This window comes from Pristiophorus japonicus, chromosome 4, assembly GCF_044704955.1.
Source record: "Pristiophorus japonicus isolate sPriJap1 chromosome 4, sPriJap1.hap1, whole genome shotgun sequence".
NCBI lineage: Eukaryota > Metazoa > Chordata > Chondrichthyes > Pristiophoridae > Pristiophorus > Pristiophorus japonicus.
In genome coordinates, this window is record NC_091980.1 from 236804458 (window position 1) to 236820875 (window position 16418).

General features: G+C 52.3%; 1 protein-coding gene across 5 annotated transcripts in view; it reads left to right on the forward strand.

Moving 5' to 3' along the window:
* wdhd1 (WD repeat and HMG-box DNA binding protein 1) overlaps positions 1-9928 on the forward strand; it is a 96642-nt gene extending 86714 nt beyond the window's left edge. For all 5 annotated transcript variants that reach the window (XM_070879176.1, XM_070879175.1, XM_070879177.1 and 2 more), the window contains exon 26: positions 9062-9928. In XM_070879176.1, coding sequence (XP_070735277.1) covers positions 9062-9277 — 216 coding nt within the window. In that variant the 3' untranslated portion in view covers positions 9278-9928. The remainder of the gene's footprint in view (positions 1-9061) is intronic.
* Positions 9929-16418: the final 6490 nt, after the last annotated feature.

Here is a 16418-nt window from a genome sequence, read left to right on the forward strand (position 1 = left end):
CGGTGGGCCCCTCCGTTCTCCTGTCCCCCCCTTCTTCTCTCCCCCCCCCCTTCTCTCTTTCCCCCCCCTTCTCTCTTCCCCCCCTTCTCTCTTTCCCCCCCTGCTCTCTTCCCCCCCTTCTCTCTTTCCCCCCCTTCTCTCTTCCCCCCTTCTCTCTTTCCCCCCCTTCTCTCTTCCCCCCCCTTCTCTCTTCCCCCCCCTTCTCTCTTCCCCCCCTTCTCTCTTCCCCCCTTCTCTCTCTTTCCCCCCTTCTCTCTCTTTCCCCCCCTTCTCTCTTTCCCCCCCCTTCTCTCTTTCCCCCCCTTCTCTCTTTCCCCCCCCTTCTCTCTTCCCCCCCCTTCTCTCTTTCCCCCCCTTCTCTCTTTCCCCCCCACCCCTTCTCTTTCCCCCCCCACCCCTTCTCTTTCCCCCCCCACCCCTTCTCTTTCCCCCCACCCCTTCTCTTTCCCCCCCCCACCCCTTCTCTTTCTCCCCCCCCACCCCTTCTCTTCCCCCCCACCCCTTCTCTTCCCCCCCCCACCCCTTCTCTTCCCCCCCCACCCCTTCTCTTCCCCCCCCCACCCCTTCTCTTCCCCCCCCCCACCCCTTCTCTTTCCCCCCCCCCCCACCCCTTCTCTTTCCCCCCCCCACCCCTTCTCTTTCCCCCCCCACCCCTTCTCTTTCCCCCCCCACCCCTTCTCTTTCCCCCCCCCCCCCTTCTCTTTCCCCCCCCACCCCTTCTCTTTCTCCCCCCCCCCCCCCTTCTCTTTCTCCCCCCCCCACCCCTTCTCTTCTCCCCCCCCCACCCCTTCTCTTTCTCCCCCCCCCACCCCTTCTCTTTCTCCCCCCCCCCACCCTTCTCTTTCTCCCCCCCCCCACCCCTTCTCTTTCTCCCCCCCCCCACCCCTTCTCTTTCTCCCCCCCCCCACCCCTTCTCTTTCTCCCCCCCCCACCCCCCTCTTTCTCCCCCCCCACCCCTTCTCTTTCTCCCCCCCCCACCCCTCCTTCTCTTTCCTCCCCCCCCACCCCTTCTCTTTCTCCCCCCCACCCCTTCTCTTTCTCCCCCCCCCACCCTTCTTTCTCCCCCCCCACCCCTCTCTTTCCCCCCCCACCCCTTCTCTTTCCCCCCCCACCCCTTCTCTTTCCCCCCCCACCCCTTCTCTTTCCCCCCCCACCCCTTCTCTTTCCCCCCCCACCCCTTCTCTTTCCCCCCCACCCCTTCTCTTTCTCCCCCCCACCCCTTCTCTTTCCCCCCACCCCTTCCTCCCCCCCCACCCCTTCTCTTTCCCCCCCCCACCCCTTCTCTTTCCCCCCCCACCCCTTCTCTTTCCCCCCCCACCCCTTCTCTTTCCCCCCCCCACCCCTTCTCTTTCCCCCCCCCACCCCTTCTCTTTCCCCCCCCCACCCCTTCTCTTCCCCCCCCCCCACCCCTTCTCTTTCTCCCCCCCCCACCCCTTCTCTTTCTCCCCCCCCCCACCCCTTCTCTTTCTCCCCCCCCCACCCCTTCTCTTTCCCCCCCCCCACCCCTTCTCTTTCCCCCCCCCACCCCTTCTCTTTCCCCCCCCACCCCTTCTCTTTCCCCCCCACCCCTTCTCTTTCCCCCCCCACCCCTTCTCTTTCCCCCCCCACCCCTTCTCTTTTCCCCCCCCACCCCTTCTCTTTTCCCCCCCCCACCCATTCTCTTTCCCCCACCCCACCCCTTCTCTTTCCCCCACCCCACCCCTTCTCTTTCCCCCCACCCCACCCCTTCTCTTTCCCCCACCCCACCCCTTCTCTTTCCCCCACCCCACCCCTTCTCTTTCCCCCACCCCACCCCTTCTCCTCTCTTCCCCCCCCCACCCCTTCTCTTCCCGTTTCCCCACTCCCCACCCCTTCTCTTCCCTTTTCCCCACCCCCCACCCCTTCTCTTCCCCACCCCTCCCTCTGATTTCACCCCCACCCCCTCCATGTCGGCGGCAGGACATGTCCTGCATCTCGCTGGGGGTGGCCCCACCTGAAGTGGCAGCGGCCTGGCCCGTTCAGCCACTCTCCCCTCCTCTCTTCCCCCTCCCTCTCTCCCTTCCTCCTCTCCTCTCTCCCCTCCCTCCCTCCCTCCCTTCTCTCTCCCTCCCCTCGCTGTCGGAAACAGAGAGAGAGACACTGGGAGGGGGGGGGGGCAGGGGTGTCCCAGCACGCTGGTGGAGGGCTCCCGGTGCTGCAGTAGGTGAGTAGAAATAATTTTTTTTAATTATTTTTGTTATATTTTAATTTTTTTTTGATTTATTTATATTTATTATTGATGATGGCTCTTTATTTATAAAAGTAAAGTGTTTAATGTTTGTAAACTTCCCTCCCCCCACCCCCCCCATCTTTCGTTCCCTATGCCTGATTTATAAGTGTAGGCAAGGGCTTCCTGAGCGTACAAAAGTCTACATTTACTCCATTCTAAGTTAATTTGGAGTAAGTTTTCGCTGCCTAAACTTGCAAAACAGGCGTAAGTGGCTGGACACGCCCCCTTTTGGGGAAAAAAATCTGTTCTAAAATGAAACTATTCTAACTGACTCGAACTGGAGCAAACTAAATGCCGAGAATTGCAATTTCTAAGATGCTCTATTCTAAACTAGTTGCTCCAAAAAAATAGGAGCAACTCAGGCCGAAACTTGAGCCCTAATAACTCTTGCGTGTAGTCCCACCTAACCCAGGCTCTGTGATAGGTTTGCAATCTTAACTGATCACTGTTTCAAATATATTTTGACGTTGTTTGCAATAGATGATGCAATCGGGAATTTGATGACACATGTAGCATGAGTTTTCATAACTTCCAAGTATTTGGAATCTCAAACTGCTGGAATGATTCCACCCAAATTGCAGTCATTTAACCAGTTAATGATGACTTTTTTGATAATTGTACTTGATAAATTAGCCGGCTAACTATTTCAGAGTTTCAGCAGTTGAATTAAACATAGATTTCAGCTAAACTGCAGGTTGCATTCTTTCAAATCTGACAGTTTAGTGTATTTTTAGGCTTTTGATTTACCTTGCATACCCTCTCTGCCAACCTATAAAACACCAGAAACATTCCACTTCGCTTTCGTAAATCACAATTTCCTGATTGTGCCGCACAGATAATTTAGATCCGACTTTCAGCCTCCTGCTGATCATACCTCCTGAAAGAGCGTGTTGCACGGTAGGTTCTGCACTGCGCTCATTTAAATCGGCAGGCTGCACCAAATTAATGGGATGCCTGCGCTCTTTATATGGGTGAGAGTTGACCTCGACCCGTTTTTGGGCTTTATTGAATTTTTAGGCCATTGTTCCAGAAAACTGTCCCGATTACAGACTAGAAATTAATTGTTTTACTTGAGCTATTCTGCTTCACCCCATGAAAATGAAAATCTCCCATTATTACCACATTGTTTTTGCTGCATGCTTCCCTGCTCTCTCTATTGATATATTTCCCCTCCCCTCCCACTATATCATTATTATCATGAGGTCTATAGGTACTTCCTACCAGAATCTTGCATCCTTTGCTGTTCCTTAACTCTACACATAGTATTTCCACTGTGATCACTGAAATTCTTGTGCCGAGTGCTATTATTTCATCCCACCACCCCATCTTTCCTAATTTTTCTGTCATTTCTAAAGATCCTATATAAAGGAATATTTAGTTTCCAATCATACTTGGATTGTGGCTGGGTCGCTGTAATGGCTATTACATTATACCTCTCATAAGCTGAATTTTGTGCTTTCAACTTGTTTTATTTCTAATGCTACGTGCATTTGAGTACAGAACTAGGGGTTAGGAAAAGCTGCACAAATGGGGTAACCGTCACCTAAACTGGAGAGGCACCTGTGTCCTTGTGGAAATGGTAAATAGGGCAGTGGGCAAAAATCTGGATAACAGTTCCCACTTTGCCCATAATATGTCCTGCTGTTTTTTTCTCATACTTTTTAACTTGTGTGTCAGCCAGTGGCTCACCCTTTCCTCTAAATCAGAAAGTTGTGGGTTCAAGTCCCATTCCAGAGATTTGAGGGCAAAAATCCAAGCTGACACTCCAGTACCGTACTGAGGGAGGGCTGCACTGTCCGATGAGACGTTAAACCGAGGCTCAGTCTGCTCTCTCAGGTGGATGTAAAAGATCCCATGGCAGTTTTTCGAAGAAGAGCAGGGGCATTATCTCCGGTTTCCTGGCCAATATTTATCCCTCAATCAATATCACTAAAACATTATCTGGTCATTATCACATTGCTGTTTGTGGGAGTATGCTGTGTGTAAATTGGCTGCTGCGTTTCCTACAGTACAACAGTGACTACACTTCAAAAAGTACCTAATTGGCTGTAATGTGCTTTGGGACATCCGGTGGTCGTGAAAAGTATATATTCAAGGTTTCTTTTGTGAATTTTCCCCTCCCACCTGCCCTAACTACCGTACGTTTTTCCCACTGCCCCTATTTACCCTTTTCGCAAGGATAAGTTTAGGTCTGTGCAGGTTTCCTGGCCCCAAACGTGGTCCCAGGAGTCTGAAACGCTCCCTTCTACACCATCGTTCCAGCCATGCATTGATTTCTAGGGCAGGAATTCTAGCTCGTTTGCGCCCCGGAAGGGTGGTAGATGCTGTTTCTAGGCATAATGCCGGGCGTCCAGCTTTTGCTGCCCGGCTGCCAAATTTGGCTAATGGTATGCGACGGCACAAAAACTTACCGTCACACTCTCTAGTTTCACTGATAGCGTGATGTCAATCATCGTGCAATGCTCCACTAGCGCCCAGATGCAAATTTCGTCCCTAACTCCTCATTAACCACCCGTTCCAGGAAACGTCTGAAAAAACAGGCGTTCCCAAGGTGTAGCAGGCAGTATTGGCAGCATATTTAAATGGAGGGAGGAAGATCCTACATTGCAGGTCACATTGACTGCAACGATTGCGCACAGCACACTGTGTGAAAGCGGTAGTTTTATCAGCCATTATAGTGTCTTTATAAGGGGTCTTTACATTTAATGGGGGCAATACTAATTCGCCAGTGTTTCATGCTGCATGCTAATGCCAGGCAGTGTCAAACTGGAAGAAGGGCTGCTGGCCATATCGGGACAGGATGAGGAGAGGCCGAAGACGTCTGGGGAGGAGGGCTTGCCCCCCACAGGTTTACAGGCACCAACGCTCATACCTCCAGCTCTCTGAGGAGCAGTGTGTGAAAAGCCTGTGCTTCCAAAAGGGAGTGCTGACAGATATGCCAATTCTACAGGCAGATCTACAGCCTACAAGCGCCAACAGGACCGCGCTGCCCATCGCAGCGAAGGTGATTGTGGTGCTTGCCTTCTATGCCTCCGGCTCCTTCCAGGCAGCAGCAAGGGACACATGCAGCATCTCTCAATATCCGACACATCGCTGCATTCGGTATGTTACAAAGGCTCTGTATGCCCATAGAATGGACTTCATAAAGTTCCCAATGAGCAGGCAGAGCCAGAATGAACGGACATGTGGGTTGGCAGAATTGTAGGCTTCCCGAGACTTCAAGGAGTCATTGACTGCACACGCGTGGCCTTGCGAGCACCATTCAACAACGCAGAGTTATTCAGAAACCAAAAGGGATACCACTCCCTAAATTTTCAACTGGTGTGCAACCACACGCAGCGCATCCTCGCAGTTAATGCCCACTCTCCAGGGAGCGCACATGATGCTTTCACTTTGCATGAGAGCAGTGTCTCACGAATGTTTCAGCGACAAAGGGAAGGGCATGGCTGGCTGCTCGGGGACAACGGATACGGCCAAGCCACCTGGCTCATGACCCCCCCCCCCGCAACCCCACCACAGAAGCCGAGCAGCGCTACAATGAGAGTCAATGACAGACAATTCTGCGCTTCTGTTGCCTCAACCACTCTGGTGGCACCCTTCAAAACTCCCCTCAACAGGTTTCCGAATTAATTGTGGTGTGCTGCATGCTACACAACTTGGCCATTGTGAGGGGCCAGGCATTGCCAGTGGAGATTGCAGGCCCACCTCAGGCGAAGGAGGATGATGAAGAGGAGCCTGGTGAGGCACTGATTGCATAGCCATCCCATCCACGGGGGAGGCAGCCTGGAGATGCTGCCGGAGCAAGAGCCACATGTCGCCAGCTCATAATGGACCAGTCTGCTTGAATGGAGGAAGCTGACGGATGCATCTAATACTGGCCACGCTATGGAATGATACACACAACACCAATGGCAAAGGGTCAAAGTGACATTTTTATCAAAACAAGTAACAAACAATATCCCCCCCCCCCTCCCCAAACAACACCAAACGATACAATGAACAGCGTTCTGCAAGTCACTGAATAAGTAGTGCATTTCTCAAAAACAACTATTTACAGGCATCCTCATAACATAGCAGCGCATCTGCACACGGTTGTGCCACCCATTAATGAGACTTGCCCTGACATTCCCCCCACCCCACCTTCCCTTCATCCACCTCCCATGCCTGCTCTGCTCCTCAATGAGGCCTCCGTGCCTACAGCAAGGCTGCTTGAGTGCTGCTATGTTGGGGGGGCTGACAGTGCAAACGGCGTATGACGACGCCCTGGGCCTGGAAGGCCTGGCTACGGACTGCTGCAGCTCACCATTGTCGGAAGCAGTTTCTGATGGCTCTGGTGTGGACCATGTAAGGTGCATGGTGAGAGAATCAGTGGTGGGAGCCGGAATGCTGTCATCCTGAGGAAGGACAGCAGCTTCCATTTCCTGGGAACCACTCACGGGGTTGGGACTCAGCATCCGGAGCACGATGTGTCACCACAACTTGCTGACTTGTTTGGCACCATCACTTCCCCGTTGGACAATGGGGAAGACAGAGAGGGTGGCATTAGCCAGCGACCGCATGACATCACCAAACTGAAGCGTAGCTTGTGCCTGCGATGCGATCGCTCCTGCAACGTGATCACTGGCATGCGCCACATACTCTGGCCTGCTACTGTCGCTGCTGCCTGAGTGGGCAGGGGTGGCTTTGCTGGAGTCCTGAGATGTAGGGACAATGCGTGAGGCAGCCTCTGCAACACTTGCAGCAAGTTTGTCTGTGCTCGCGGGGATCCTACCCAATGCACCCATGGGCTCGCGGTGCATCTGTGTGTTCTCCCTGGACATTGCCACCAAGTCCAGGTTCACGTCTATCTGTTCTTCGGCAGGACTCGCCCTCCGAGGAGCTGGCCTCCGAGCTTTCCCTCCCGCTGGACATGCTGTAGGCCACTGGGACTAGGACCCTTCGAGTCCTCAAACTCAAATCGGCTTCGCCCCAGATGTAGAGTCAGCAGCCGGGGTGATTTGCTGCCCTGTGAGGTTCAGGCAGCACACTTTCATCCCCTCCCAGATGTAGATGGCTCCCGAGAAGGCTGGCGTGCTTGTCGCTGGTTATCTACAAGCAGAAAACAACAGACGTGTGGTTAGCACCAGGGGAGGGGAGTGGTAGCAGGAAGGTAGCATTGAACAAGTATATGTAAAGGGGCTAGGCCACTTCATATTAGGGTCAATGAAGTCACATCAGTTGCGTGTTCCATTTACATACCCTCACTACCCAAAGGGGGCTCAACATCGCCCCCGGCCACGGTCCGAACTGGGGTGCCAATGAAGGTCAGTGAGCTCCAGCAGCTCAGGCTGTCCGCCTCCGATACGCCGTTGCTCCCATCTGTTTTGGGAGAGCTTGACCTGCAACAAGAGAGGTTTAGTTAGAGTCCACCTCCTGTTGTGCCACACATGCCTTCCATAGTTCAATAACTGCCACTGTGTGGATGTGCAGATGTCTTCACCTCAATCTGTGTGGCTCTTGAGTGAGATTTTTCAAAGATTGGGAGTAGGTGAGAGGCAGGTAGCATAGCGGCTCGGTGATAATGAAACTCATATCAGCAGTGGGAATGGAGTACGAGGAGGCTTGACAATGTTGAGGGTACAAGAGGGTAGGTGTACCCTGAACGCAGAGGCAATGGCTGGAGAAGTGAGCCTTCACCTTTCTGCTGCATTCTACAACCCACACCATGGCCTGCAACACATTGAGAAGGGGCAGTTCCATCAAAGACTTGACATTGATCTTGGAAGCATAGCAGACCTACATAAATGTGAAGGGTACTCACCCTGACGACCCTCGTGAGGTCGTTGAACTTCTTGCGGCATTGTGTGCCAGTTCTGGCCACTATGCCTGCCACTGACACCTCCTGTGCGATCCTCTTCTCTTAAATATGCTGGGCAACAGCCTCCCTCCCCCAACCAGATGGAGTGCAGACCACCTCCTTTCACCGTCCTGCACTAAGGCCTCAGCGGCCTTTGTAGAGAATCTTCTGGCAGGCTGCCTGCCCTCTTGCTGTGCCACCTCTACCGAAGTCTCAGAAGTGGACTGGGTCATCTGTGCAGGAAACCACTGCGCCCGGGGAAATTGAAACACTCGCAAAATGGTGACCTCGGCTGGGGTGCACAAAGCTCCTTGTGGAACGTCTGATTTAGCGCCCCCGATCGTGGAATCTCATTTTTTGACGAAATTTGCAGATGAGGGCGCAAACTTTTTCCGTGCAGTACCACCCCGAAATCTCAAAAGCCGAAAATCCAGCCCCTAAACTTTATTTCTGACTGGTTCAGCATGTGAAAAAGAATCACACTGTTTTGTGGTGCTCGCCCACTAATTACCAGATTTTTTTTTTGGAATTCAGTTTTACAGGTTGGCATAATGAAATTTAAATTCATGGCTTTTGCATTGTTGGTCCAGTACTATAAGCACTTCGCTGCCATACAAGCACTTCGCTGCCATACCCAGTTCTGTGTACATTTTCATTCTTGTAATAAACAATTTGTAGTTTAGCTTTCAATACATGATTGTCAGCATGTTCTTTTCTGCCTTTTGAAGAGATCAGGAGTATACAGTAAACACCCTGCACGATTTCTGGTATAAACCAGCAATGAAAGAGCAGATTGTTAACCCCAAGGCATGTTAACTCCAATTAAATTACATGCACGAGGTTAAGTTTCAGAAGATGTGTTCCCCTTTTGCTGGAGGTCTTTTGAGGTGAACTGCAGTACAGTGTTGAGTGATGGCCCAAATTGGAACATCCACACAGCAGTTTTAAATTATTCTTGTGGCAATTTTATTTTCCAGGCCTGGACAGAGAAAGCTAAAAGAAGTGGAAGTATCAACAATACGCCTGATGCAGAAGATGTTAAAAAACGCAAGCGTGTGGAGGACCCAAATGAAGATGAGCCAGAAAACAAAAAGGGAAACTCTGAAGAACACGAAGGCTTGGCCATAAAGCAGAAACCACAGCACCTATCCACAAATTCAAGGTTGTCTGCCTTTGCCTTCAAAAAGGACTAACAATTACTTCAACAAGTTTGAACATATCTTTTTAAACCACATTTATTACATTTAATTGGTAATAGTGAAGCAGTTAGAAAAAAACTTGTACTATATATAAATGTTCTTAGTTATTTTTTCTGTATTAGGGGGGATTTAACATGTATATATTTTTTTGAAGTTCACATTAACAATGCAACGATTCATCCCATGTGGCAAGTTCTCCATTTCAGCAGAACAGAGGCACTTTTTTTAACGAGGAGCAAATTAACTGTTGGACATCTCGTAGAATCTGGTTCCAGTGCGATTATCTACCTGCATTTGTTGACTGGAATGATGTATAGGACATTTTGGGGGGGGCGGGGAACAGAAATATGAATAAATCAAATTAATCTTCACTGAAACTATCTCATTTTTTTAATATATTTTCTGTGTTGTATACCATGACATTTGAAATGTGATTGTTTTGTGGAGCTGTTGTGAATTATGATATAGTGGTGATTTAATTGGCACAAACTGCTAAATTGTGAATTAATTGGCTGCTGGTAATCAGTCCAGTTACTCATCGTCCACTTCATGCAAGTAAATGCAGGTCAAAATTTTCAGATTTCTATGTTTTTGTAATTACATTTTAATGTATTCCATCCTTCAAGGTGTTGAATTTTGTTTAGATGCAAGTTTTCACTTTTCTATGTTTGAATTTTTATGTATGTTTGATAGGAATTAAACTGAATCTATTTTGTGTATTTGTGTTTCTCATAGTTTTAAAACAGGTTTTTAAGAGTGGTACTATGGGCCCAAGTTTCGAGCCGCGCCTAGAACGGCGCAGTCCCGACCTGGACGCCCGTTTTTCGCGCCACAAAGTGCACCTAAAAAAACCTTCCAGATTCTCCAGCTCCCGGCAGGTCCTCTGGCCCTCGGCGCGGCGCAGCACGAGCTGTAGGGGGCGGAGCCAGGTCTCTGCGCTGAAAACAGTGCCGGGACCTCTGCACATGCGCGCTACAGTGGGCACGCAAGTGCAGTAGATCCAGGCGCCAAAAACTGTGTGGGAGGGGCCCGAAGCACGCAGCCCCTAGCCCTGGCCCAATGGCCTCACTGTGGCTGCGTGAATAAGGCTCCTCCCACGCCCAGCTCCTGCTTCCTCCCGAACCGAACCGACCTCCCTCCCACCACCCCCCCGACCCGACCCAACGCCACCTACCTGTAAATCTGGTGCTGGGGACGGACCCTGCCCGAAGTCTCGGGCCCGGCCTGTTCAGCCTCTCCCCCCCCCCCCCCCCCCTTCTCCTTCCCCCCCCCCTTCTCCTTCCCCCCCCCCCCCAGCCATCTCCTCCCCCCCCTCCCAGCCATCTCCTTCCCTCCCCCCCCATCTCCTTTCCCCCCCCATCTCCTTTCCCCCCCATCTCCTTTCCCCCCCCATCTCCTTTCCCCCCCCCATCTCCTTTCCCCCCCCCATCTCCTTTCCCCCCCCCATCTCCTTTCCCCCCCCCATCTCCTTTCCCCCCCCCATCTCCTTTTCTCCCCCCCCATCTCCTTTGCTCCCCCCCCATCTCCTTTTCTCCCCCCCATCTCCTTTCCCCCCCCATCTCCTTTCCCCCCCCCATCTCCTTTCCCCCCCCCATCTCCTTTCCCCCCCCATCTCCTTCCCCCCCCATCTCCTTTCCCCCCCATCTCCTTTCCCCCCCATCTCCTTTCCCCCCATCTCCTTTCCCCCCCATCTCCTTTCCCCCCCCCGATCTCCTTTCCCCCCCCCGATCTCCTTTCCCCCCCCCATCTCCTTTCCCCCCCCTGATCTCCTTTCCCCCCCCCATCTCCTTTCCCCCCCATCTCCTTTCTCCCCCCCATCTCCTTTCTCCCCCCCCCATCTCCTTTCCCCCCCCCATCTCCTTTCCCCCCCCCCATCTCCTTTCCCCCCCCCCCATCTCCTTTCCCCCCCCCCCATCTCCTTTCCCCCCCCATCTCCTTTCCCCCCCCCATCTCCTTTCCCCCCCATCTCCTTTCCCCCCCCCCATCTCCTTTCTCCCCCCCCATCTCCTTTCTCCCCCCCCATCTCCTTTCCCCCCCCCATCTCCTTCCCCCCCCCCCTCCATCTCCTTCCCCCCCCCCCATCTCCTTTCCCCCCCCCATCTCCTTTCCCCCCCCCATCTCCTTTCCCCCCCCCATCTCCTTTCCCCCCCCCATCTCCTTTCCCCCCCCATCTCCTTTCCCCTCCCCATCTCCTTTCCCCTCCCCATCTCCTTTCCCCTCCCCATCTCCTTTCCCCTCCCCATCTCCTTTCCCCTCCCCATCTCCTTTCCCCTCCCCATCTCCTTTCCCCTCCCCATCTCCTTTCCCCTCCCCATCTCCTTTCCCCCTCCCCATCTCCTTTCCCCCCCATCTCCTTTCCCCCCCATCTCCTTCCCCCCCATCTCCTTTCCCCCCCCCATCTCCTTTCCCCCCCCCATCTCCTTTCCCCCCCCCCATCTCCTTCCCCCCCCCCCATCTCCTTCCCCCCCCCCATCTCCTTTCTCCCCCCCCATCTCCTTTCTCCCCCCCCATCTCCTTTCTCCCCCCCATCTCCTTTCCCCCCCCATCTCCTTTCCCCCCCCCATCTCCTTCCCCCCCCCCATCTCCTTCCCCCCCCCATCTCCTTTCCCCCCCCCATCTCCTTTGCTCCCCCCCCATCTCCTTTTCTCCCCCCCATCTCCTTTCCCCCCCCCATCTCCTTTCCCCCCCCCATCTCCTTTCCCCCCCCATCTCCTTTCCCCCCCCATCTCCTTCCCCCCCCATCTCCTTTCCCCCCCATCTCCTTTCCCCCCCATCTCCTTTCCCCCCCATCTCCTTTCCCCCCCATCTCCTTTCCCCCCCCATCTCCTTTCCCCCCCCCGATCTCCTTTCCCCCCCCCGATCTCCTTTCCCCCCCCCATCTCCTTTCCCCCCCCTGATCTCCTTTCCCCCCCCCATCTCCTTTCCCCCCCCATCTCCTTTCTCCCCCCCCATCTCCTTTCTCCCCCCCCATCTCCTTTCCCCCCCATCTCCTTTCCCCCCCCATCTCCTTTCCCCCCCCCATCTCCTTCCCCCCCCCCCCATCTCCTTCCCCCCCCCATCTCCTTTCCCCCCCCCATCTCCTTTCCCCCCCCATCTCCTTTCCCCTCCCCATCTCCTTTCCCCTCCCCATCTCCTTTCCCCTCCCCATCTCCTTTCCCCTCCCCATCTCCTTCCCCCCCATCTCCTTTCCCCTCCCCATCTCCTTTCCCCCTCCCCATCTCCTTTCCCCCCCATCTCCTTCCCCCCCATCTCCTTCCCCCCCATCTCCTTTCCCCCCCCCATCTCCTTCCCCCCCCCATCTCCTTTCCCCCCCCCCATCTCCTTCCCCCCCCCCCCATCTCCTTCCCCCCCCACATCTCCTTCCCCCCCCCCCATCTCCTTTCCCCCCCCCCCATCTCCTTTCCCCCCCCATCTCCTTTCCCCCCCCATCTCCTTTCCCCCCCCCATCTCCTTTCCCCCCCCCATCTCCTTTCCCCCCCCCCATCTGCTTCCCCCCCCCCCATCTGCTTTCCCCCCCCCCATCTCCTTTCCCCCCCCATCTCCTTTCCCCCCCCATCTCCTTTCCCCCCCCCCCATCTCCTTTCCCCCCCCCATCTCCTTTCTCCCCCCCCATCTCCTTTCTCCCCCACCCAAAAACAACCACAAACCAACAACCCAAACCCAAAACACAAACCAAAAAAAACCCAAAACAAACAACAAAAACTCCCCCCCCATCTCCTTTCCCCCCCCCATCCCTCCCCCCCCCCCACTCCTTTCCCCCCCCCATCCCTTTCCCCCCCATCTCCTTTCCCCCCCCATCTCCTTTCTCCCCCCCCATCTCCTTTCCCCCCCCATCTCCTTTCCCCCCCCCATCTCCTTCCCCCCCCCCCATCTCCTTCCCCCCCCCATCTCCTTCCCCCCCCCCATCTCCTTTCCCCCCCCCATCTCCTTTCCCCCCCCCATCTCCTTTCCCCCCCCCCATCTCCTTTCCCCCCCCATCTCCTTTCCCCTCCCCATCTCCTTTCCCCTCCCCATCTCCTTTCCCCTCCCCATCTCCTTTCCCCTCCCCATCTCCTTTCCCCCTCCCCATCTCCTTTCCCCCCCATCTCCTTCCCCCCCATCTCCTTCCCCCCCATCTCCTTTCCCCCCCCATCTCCTTTCCCCCCCCCCATCTCCTTTCCCCCCCCCCATCTCCTTTCCCCCCCCCCATCTCCTTCCCCCCCCATCTCCTTTCCCCCCCCATCTCCTTTCCCCCCCATCTCCTTTCCCCCCCCCATCTCCTTTCCCCCCCCCATCTGCTTTCCCCCCCCCCCATCTCCTTTCCCCCCCCATCTCCTTTCCCCCCCCATCTCCTTTCCCCCCCCATCTCCTTTCCCCCCCCATCTCCTTTCCCCCCCCCACCTCCTTTCCCCCCCCACCTCCTTTCCCCCCCCCACCTCCTTTCCCCCCCCCCACCTCCTTTCCCCCCCCCCACCTCCTTTCCCCCCCCCCCACCTCCTTTCCCCCCCCCACCTCCTTTCTCCCCCCATCTCCTTCCCCCCCTCCCCCTTCTCTTCCTCCCCCTGCCCACCTCTCTCCCCTCCCCTTTCCCCATTTCTCCCCCATCTCTCCCCCTGCTCTCCCTCTACCCCCCTCCTCCCCCTCCCCTCGCTGTCAGAAACACAGACACTGACAGACAGAGAATGAGAGACACACACAGACAGACAGAGATAGAGACACTGACAGAGACACACTTGGGGGACATCCCAGCACGCTGTTGGAGGGCTCCCGGTGCTGCAGTCGGTAAGTAGAAAATGTTTTATTTTTTGATTTAAAAAAAAAAAATTATTTCTTATTAATTTTTTTGATTGATTTATTGATGTTTTTATCATTTATTATTGATGATGGCTCTTTATTTGTAAAACTGAAGTGTTTAATGTTTGTAAACTTCCCTTTTAAACCCCCCCCCCCCCCCATTCCCTACGCCTGATTTGTAACCTACGCCTGATTTTCTAAAGTGCAGACAAGGTTTTTTCGAGCATACAAAAATCTTCACTTACTCCATTCTAAGTTAGTTTGGAGTAAGTTTTCACTGACGAAACTTTGAAAACAGGCGTAAGTGGCCGGACACGCCTCCTTTTGGAAAAAAATTCTGTTCCAAAGTGAAACTGTTCTAACTGACTAGAACTGGAGCAAACTAAATGGCGAGAATTCCGATTTCTAAGATACTCCGTTCTACACCAGTTGCTCCTAAAAATCAGGAGCAATTCATGTCGAAACTTGGGGCCAATATATTGAAACACCAGCACCTGCCAGACTGGAAAGGAGAAATGGCAAAGGTTCAGTTTGGTCATGGTTCTCTGTCACTTTCCCTGTGCCTCATGGTTTTCTCCAGAATAATTTCTAATTTCCTAAAACGTTAAACCAATTTAGATTAAAGTAAATGTGCCAACATACTTAATATTAGTGATATTCTGAATTGAATGGATTATCTTAAATAATCAAACACGATTATGCCTCAATGTACAAGGTGCAGGGTGTAATGAAATGGTAAAATTGTGCACACAGCTGTTTCTCAATCAGCATAGTATGCATGTAAAAGGTTGAGGTGAAAAATCTAAGTTTTGAGAAAATGCAGTGAGGGTGAGGTCCTTCATGCTGTTCAATATAGCTTTCTGGAGAGTAGAGTTGGAAAACTGCAGCACTGGCCTCTAATCAGCGTTGCATACTGACTTTTGTGTCATCATTTCGCTGCTATGCATGATGCCAGTGGTCGTTGGGTGCGCGCGCACGCACGCAATCCCCTTTACCAAGATGGCGTGCTGCACACTTCCCGTCTAAAGTGTGAGCACACGCACAGCTCTGACCCCATTTTTGACCCTTATGTGACCATGTAGTGCCGAAACAAAAATGTGCCCTACATGGCCCAATTTAGCCCCCAATCTTGTATTACTGGTGGAAAGTTCAATTTGCCCAAAAATATCTTGCATTCTAATATAGTAGTTGAGTTTATGTTATTTATCGAAATCTACTGGAGCCAAAGTAACTTTCAATTTCTGTTGAGTGAAGGCTTCTATTTTCTGGCCTTGTTTCCGTCAATGTAAAGAAATTATACCTGTTGCCATTCATAAATGATCTTTGTAAATTTGCATGTACTTATTTCTGCACTTTTTTTTTACCTTTCAAAGAGACCTCTGCAACATTAAATTTGGGATTTTGTAATTGGTTCCTGGAAGTCTAGATCTGCACCTGTCCACCCTTGAGGTTTATTTTCATTTTATTTTTCGCTCACTTTCTTTCACAGGTGTCAGTAATGCAATGTTTACATTACTATCAACAAAATAAGATGATAATTGAAGGCAACAGCTGAAAATCTGAAATGAACACAGAAAATGTTGGAAACACTCAGCTGGACAGACAGCATCTGGAGAGAACGGAGAAGATTGATCCACACCCAAACAATATCACAGATGCTGTCTGGGCTCCGGAATGTTTTCAGCATTTTCTGTGATAATTAGAGACAATGTTCCCTCCAACTTGTTTTTTTTTGCGCGGTCAATTTAAATTCACAAACCTTAGAGAACATTGATTTCACAACATAACTTTTAGGAAAAAAATTACATTAGCTGGGGATTTATTTTCTGAGTGTGTGTGTCAGCCTCTCTTTTTACCTTCTCTCAACTTGTGTCTCAACTTCTGTTTGTGAAGGTTTAAAGTATTTTATAAGAGGAAACCATCAAAAATTGCAACATGTAATCAGTACAACCTCGCCTCTCTTCTCTCCTCACATTCTCTCTCTGAATAAAGGTTTGCCCTTTTAAGTTCCCTCAAATAGTTTTGAAAAACAACCAAATAGATTCTGTTAGAAAGACTTGCATTTATATGGTGCCTTTCACGACAACTGGACTTCTCAAAGTGCTTTTCAGCCAATGAAGTACTTTGAGTGTAGTCACAGTTGTAATATGGGAAATGCAGCAGCCAATTTGCGCACAGCAAGCTCCCACAAACAGCAATGTGATAATGACCAGATAATCTGTTAATGTTGATTGAGGATAAATATTGGCCAGGGCACCTATAGATTGAGAGAGAAGCATTATATTATTGGCTAGCTAAATGCTGTTTATTAGTTATGGAAAATTTGCACACTACACATGCTTAGACTGCTGGATCTGTCTTC